Below are 7,377 nucleotides of genomic sequence, written 5' to 3' on the forward strand. Positions count from 1 at the left end.
CTGCTACATACATGTAGGGTCCTAAGGTCACCTCATGCTTGGTCTTTGGTTGTTGGCTCAGTCTCTGTGAGCCTTCATGGGTCAGTTATTTGACTCTGTAGTTTTTCTTAATGAGCCCCTATCAAATTCAAGTACTTAATCCTTTCCACAACTGTTTCACATGATTCCCAGAGCTCCAACTAATGCTGAGCTTAGGTCTCTGCACCTCTTTCCATCAGCTGGTAAGTGGAGCCTCTTACAGGGCAGTTATGCTAGGATCCTGTCTGCGACGATAAGAGAGTATCATTAATAGTTTCAGGGATTTTTTTTGTGTCCATGGACCAGTTGTTGGTTGCCATTCCCACCATCTCTTCTCCATCTTTGTCCGTGCACAGCTTGTAGGTAAGATGCACTTTGAGTGCCATTCCCACCATCTCTTCTCCATATTTGTCCGTGCACAGCTTGTAGGTAAGATGCACTTTGAGCTGAAGGTGTTGAGGGTTGCTTGCTCTCCTTACCCTTCCTCTGGGAGACCTGCCTGGCTACAGTGGTGGTCACTTCAGGCTCTATAGCCCATACTGCTAGGAAGCTCAGCTAGAGTCACCACAAAAGATACCCTGGTGCCTGCCCCTCCCAACCCATGTTTTAGGCTCATCCATAGAAGTGGTCCTTGCTCCTGACCACCACAGAATTCCATGCTCCCATGCTCTCCTCCTATACCTAATACACCTAATACTCCTCATCTCCTTTTACACCCAGTTCCCTTCCTCCACCTACCTTAGATGTCTATTTTATTTCCACTTCTGAGGAAGATTCTATCATCAATTCCCCCAGGGTGATGATCTTTATTTGGTCTCTTTTGGTCTCTGGATTATAGGATGATCATCCTTTACTTTATGGCTAACATACACTTAAAAGTAAATACATACCATGTATGTCTTTGGGGTCTGTGTTTCCTCAGATATTGTCTAGTTCCGTCCATTTGTCTGAAAAAATTATGATGTCTTTGTTTTTAATACCAGAGCAGTATTCCATTGTGAAATGGACTGCATTTTCTTTATCCGTTCTTCAGTTGAGGAACATCTAGGCTATTATGAATAAAGCTGCTATGAACATAATAAAGAAAGTGTCCTTGTGGGATGGTGGGATAGTGGAGACTCTTTTTGCATATATGCTCTGGTGGGGTATAGCTGGATATTGATCTAGTTCCATTTTCTGAGAAATCACCAAATTGATTTCCAAAGTGGTAGTACAAGTTTTCACTTCTTCCATAAATGGAGGCATGTTCCAGTTGCTCCACATCCTTACCCATTTGTGCTGTTTCTTGAGTTCTGATCTTGGCAATTCTGATGATTGATTTTTTAAACAAAAAAAATTTCTCATCCATGTTATTCAGAACAACATTTTGTTTCTTAGAAAAGTTTTATGTCAAGTGTCCTGCTCATTCTACTCCTCGTAATATTTCTCAGTATATTGAACAGTGTAGTATAATATAACAATCTTATATAGGGTCAAAATTCTTTACTTGGGGGAATTTGTATGACATAGCAAATTAAGAAGAAGTAAGAATGCATTATTTTTTTTAAACAATAGTTACACTGGTAGCTTTAATTTCATAAAATGCATCTCTCACTCTGGGATAAACTATGCACATTAAACATCAATTTAAGAGTCATCATAATTGAATGTGTTCAACTCTAAGTAGAGTATTACGTACCTACATTAACTCTCAACATCTAAGTTATATGTCAGTGCTTGGGGCCCTTGAGCTCTGGTCCACATTGAGGAGAAAGTATGAGAGTATTGCAACTCTGTTTGTCAAACGTGATGAAAATATTTTTATCCTTTCTACTTCTAGTGTCATAGGCTCTGGCACAGGGTCTTGAGGCCATTGGTAAGTGCATTCCCATACCATCACAGGCTACATTCTGGACTCTTAGAGTATTCATATGAGCTTTCTTTGTTAATACTATTCTGGTTTTATAGCCACTCAATAAAGTTGTAAAGTATTAAGCAATACTACTTACAACTTGCCAGGAAGATGGTTCAGCAGATAAAGGTGCTTGCTTTCATGCCTTATGGCATAAGGTTAGTCCTTAGAACTCAAATATTAGTAGCATAGAAATTATTCTTGCAGTTTCTCCTCTGACCTCAACATGTTCTCTGATTTCCCTTTAAAACAGGCTACAAACTTTCAGAGGAAGAACCCTTTTTCTAGTTTCCTTTTGTCATGGAGTATTATCACAGCAATTGAGCAAAACTGTGACAAAAGTCTACTTACTATGTGCTTTTGATCTGTTTTCAAATGTCCAATGTTCGGTTGTTGCAATTCTTCCTCTAGTTCAATAAACATTTTAGTGAAATCCACTTATTCTTGTGATATATCCAACTTTTTAATCCCATATTTCTGAGAAAAAGAAAACCATATATATATATACATTCTTTTATTTTATGATGTCTTACAGTTAGGTGACTTAATTTAGTTTCATTTTCCATTACTCAATTCAATAAATACGTGAGTGACAGTACAGTTATATAGCAGGGAGAAAGATTCCTAGGCAGTTGAGGTTGATTTTTCTGGGTACTGGCTATTTAGTGCATGATATCTTCCAAAACAGGCTCTTACCTAATTATCATGGACAAGCAACAGCAATAAAAATAGGTTATGCTGTTTGGGTACCTGTTTGTGCTTGTTGACCCAAACTCTAAAGGATGTAACACATACCTAGCAATCGTGTTTTCATTTAGTAATCCATGATTTCTGAGAGCAGAATCATTTACCCATGCAGGGAACCTCTGTTCAAACCAGCACTTGATTCAATTTGGTTTTTGCTAGAAAACAATAGTGATGAAGGATATTTTCCTTGGTAATATGACTGGAAAACTATTTCCAGTTGTGAAAACAAAAAAAAAATGACCAAACAGAAATTAATCAACTCAGACACCTGAGATGAAATTAAAATAATACTAGAGTAAATGTATAGTATCCAAGTAATTTTATTGGATTTTTGAGAATATCAACAGTATCTTTTGTCAATCAAATTTTTCTCTCTATGGATTATTGGATTCCGTCGAGATTAAATTAAAATGAGGATTCTGTACAGAACACTTCAGAGAATCAAAAAAATACAATGTGCATACATAGCTCAGTGTTAGACTTCTGACATGTCATACTATCTCCACACCTCTAAAGATAACATCTTGAGACCTTCAGGAAACATAACAGGTAACAACTTCTCTGAACTCCAAAATATCTCCTTAAGAACTCATAGCAAGAATTTGTAATTCTTTTTAATGGTCACCAAGGGAGAAAAGTTTGGAGCTATGTCCTTATTTGTTCAAAATTATCTGCCCATTGCTATTGTAGGTAAAATATTAATTGCAGGTCTGAGGGGAGGTGAGATCACAGAATCACATATTCATATCTCAGGCACTGGTGACTTCCTCCATCTGACCTCCTCGTCTTTGTGACCGTAGCATTGAAACTGGCATGCTGGAAAGAGTAAGAATGCAGATAGTGGAACAAATTCAACCTGAGAAGAAAAGGTAAAATGTGAGAGACTTGGTAAGTGATTGCAGAAGACGATAGAACATGGGGCTGAAGGTGGAGGAAAGGCAAAGCCACAGAAGACAGAGAGACTCCTAAGGAATGGGATCAGGAAGAAATGCGCACTGGGGTCCTGGAAGCACTGCAATCTAATTCTAACTTAAATCATTCTTCACTGTTAGTGTCTGCTATGCACTTTCCTCCTTGAAAAAAGGTTTGGCTCTAATGGATTCATAAAATATCATTAAAAACATTTTTCCTTTATGAGAATCATTCTCAAAGAAGAATGTAAAGAAGAGTCATTTGTAAAGAAGAGTCTCTGTGGTCAGTGACACTACATAGCATGGCGACAAGCATATACATCCACGTGTCTTAGTTTTATCTATGCTTTATGTACCATTGTAACTGTGGATAGTAAGGAGCATGTAAATACTCTGCACATGGAGCGTGTATTCACGGGGTGTTTGTCTCCCTGATTCTCATACTGTGCCACTGAATATGTAAGAACTTTCTATAAAATATGTTAAATGAGCTCCACAAAGGAAAAAAGGATAAAGAGAAAATTCTCATGACCTTAAAATGAAAATAATAAGAATCTGTGATTTCTACTTATAAACATAGTCAAGTTCAATACTTCTAGGTGTACACTAACTATGTCTTCATGCTTGCAGTAAGGAATGAAATCCTTCCTTGAAACAATGACATGATACCTGAATTTCAATATAAGTGAAGGTCTCTTTTGCACTAAGGTTGTTTTCTATTGTGGGGATGCAAATAATGGAAACAGTACTCATACCAATTTGAAAATACCCCTGCTTTCTTCCATGGAAGTGGCTAGAGACATTGAAGAACATAAAATTATGTGATTTTATTGCTTTCTGGTTTAGGTATTAGGATTAAGTCTTTCTTTCATGCATATTAGAATATTCTGATCAATTAAAAAATAAAAATTGAAATATAAGATAATATAAAATGGGAATTATGAGCAAATAAAGAACCTGCATTGCTTATCATGGATCCTCTTCTAAATTTATCAGTGAACCTAAGAATTCTAAATATTAATGTCTGATTACATAGTAACACCAATTATAACTTAAACTGTTGACTCCCACCAGAGTCAACAGTTTAAGTTATAATTTCTTACAATTTACCCTTATGTATTTCATATATAACGTATAATTTACTAACTTCAGCTCTTATATTATTATTCACATATTTACTTCACTCAGATTTCAATATAGACTTAACTCATTATATTAAAATAGTATTTTGCCATATTATGCTGTTGGCATGGTTTAATGTTTATTTCCCCAAAATTGAATGGACTACAGGTTGTTAATCCCTTGTTGTAATGGAGTCAATATTATGTTTCTAACATGAGCCAGAGTAGGCATCCTCTGCTTGTGTTGTCACATAAACATTAGTGCTCTTTCCAAAGTCTCCTGAGAATGAACCCACAAATACTCAAGCACTTTGTGCCCCATTTAATTATGTTCATGTGTGCAATTTATGTCAGGATGGTGGCTGCCATATAGGATGGATTTTTCTTGCAGATTTTTTTCTGGCTTGGTAATATTGTGCGTCCTGTGCAAGAATGCATCATTTTTTCCATTCAGGATCTCAGTCTAAGATGAGGAACTGACAGTATGGCAACTAGTGAGTTAGTTGTAGGAGTGATCTTCTTGTCTCAGACTGTGATTGGAGTTCTGGGGAATTTTTCTCTCCTCTGCCACTATTTGTTTCTTTACCTCATAGGGGACAGGTTAAGGTCCACAGACTGGATTGTAATGCACTTGACTGTAGCCAATATCTTAACTCTACTGTGTAAAGGAGTTCCCCAGACCATTGCAGGTTTCGGTTCAAAAGACTTCCTCAATGACATTGGATGCAAACTAGTTTTCTCCTTTCACAGAGTGGGCAGGAATGTGGGTGTTGGCAGCACCTCCTTCCTTAGTGTCTTCCAGGCCATCATTATGAGGCTCAGGAATACTAGGAGTTCAGACTTTAAAGTCAAAATAGACAGATGTATTTGTTATTCTGTGTACCTGAGCTGGCTCATTCACTTTTTTATCAGCAGTGTAAATCTTATGCACATGAGGGCAAAATTCATCAATGAAAGCACAATAGAACTAAAATCTTTTCTATACTGCTATTGGGACTGTCATGACAGAACCAGAGACATATTATATGCAGCATTGTTGTTGGCTCCTGACATTATTTTTCTGGGCTTCATGGTCTGGGCCAGCAGTTGCATGGTACTCACCCTATATAGACACAAGCAGAAGATGCAACAAATGCCCCGGAACAAGATGTCCGCAAAATCTTCCCCTGAGTCAAGAGCCACCAAAACCATCCTTCTCCTGGTTTGTACCTTTGTTTCTTTTTACACACTCTCATCTCTCTGTCAACTCTTTGGGGCTTTACTGTACAAGCCCAGCTGGTCCCTGGTGAATGTGACTGCAATGGCCTCTCTGCTTTTTCCCACTGTTTGTCCCTTTCTGCTCATGAGCCGTGACTCTCGAGTATCCAGCTTCTGCCTGCCTTCATTTCCCAAACCTTCTGATGATGAGCTTAATTGAAAGATGAATGATGGTTCTTACTTTGTTATTGAGTCATTCCAAAACAATTGTGTCACAACACAACAGAGTCACAACATGTGAATGATTGTGCTTTTGCAGACAAACTAGCAGATCACTGTACATGCAAGTGGGTTTGCATATACACATATTTACACAAATATGTAATTGTGCAACATTTTTACACAAGCATATGAGAATGCATATTCTGTAAATAGGTTCATTGTGAATTTAGATGTATATCTGGATGGCCATGTAACATATGTAAATTTAAAAATCATGATGAGAAATCAAAATCAGGTGTTACACTAAGGTAGTTGTTAAAGTTTTCACAATATCCCATTTCTGATATGCTTTCTGACTCTTTGAGACTGAAATGAAAAAGCTTTTTGTCTGATTCATATGTTTATATTTTCTGTGTTTACTGGTACTTTTGCATATTATGTGATATTTCATTGTTTTAAAATGGAAGGTAAAATTATGCACAGCATTTCTGTCTCAATAGTCCATATGTAACTGTAAACTGTTTTCCTTGTCTCTCTGAGTGTTTAAATGCAGAATTGTGCCTTCAACACTTGTCAGTGTGCAAGTCACTGAATTTGCAAATTCTAGAATAATCCCAAATTTGACTTTGCTCTGCAGGCATTTCCAAAATGGAAATTAATGTAATCATGCTCAAACCTACTGCCTGATACCCATCCAGACACTATGCTAAACAGAAGAACAGTATGAACTCACTGCACAGATCCCTTTAACCCATCTTTGCCTCACAAAAATGAAATATTTTAGTGTACATTATCTATATTTGATTTTATAATTTTCTATGTTATAATTGTTACTATGTCTTTACACATTACTGTCAGAGGTCACCTGTGTGAATATTAGGAAGTAAACATGGGCTATGTTTAATTCAGTGTAAGGAAGATGGCTCACGATTTAAGAATGTGTACTGCTTTTATAGAGGCTGGAGTTAAGAATGAAGGACCTACATTCCTCAGCTCACTGCTGCCTGTAACTCTAGATCCAAGGGATCATATTACATCTTCTGGATTCCACGGACACTAACCCATAGGCACAAACCAGACACAGTGCACATTATATATAACCAACAATAATAAAGCTTAAATGCCATTTGATTTGCTTATCCACATGTTCTGCAGTTTGGACATTGTCTCTGTGTCTCCTGGGCACCATGTGTTAAAAGCTTGGTCCCCCCCTCTGTCATGATGTTGAGGTGAAGGAAGTATCCTATGTTCCAGACCCTTTTTGCTGCCC

General features: G+C 37.3%; 1 protein-coding gene across 1 annotated transcript; it reads left to right on the plus strand.

The window, feature by feature from the left end:
- Positions 1 to 6,105, plus strand: LOC127673782 (vomeronasal type-1 receptor 4-like). The gene is made up of 2 exons (XM_052169539.1): positions 1 to 26; positions 5,151 to 6,105. The coding sequence occupies exon 2, from the start codon at positions 5,173 to 5,175 to the stop codon at positions 6,103 to 6,105; it is 933 nt and encodes a 310-aa protein (XP_052025499.1). The 5' UTR covers positions 1 to 26; positions 5,151 to 5,172.
- Positions 6,106 to 7,377: the final 1,272 nt, after the last annotated feature.

Source organism: Apodemus sylvaticus, chromosome 23 (assembly GCF_947179515.1).
Source record: "Apodemus sylvaticus chromosome 23, mApoSyl1.1, whole genome shotgun sequence".
Classification (NCBI taxonomy): domain Eukaryota; kingdom Metazoa; phylum Chordata; class Mammalia; order Rodentia; family Muridae; genus Apodemus; species Apodemus sylvaticus.

Excerpts from the sequence above, each read along its gene's own strand:
- LOC127673782 (XM_052169539.1), top strand. The coding sequence starts at position 5,173 with ATGGCAACTAGTGAGTTAGTTGTAGGAGTGATCTTCTTGTCTCAGACT.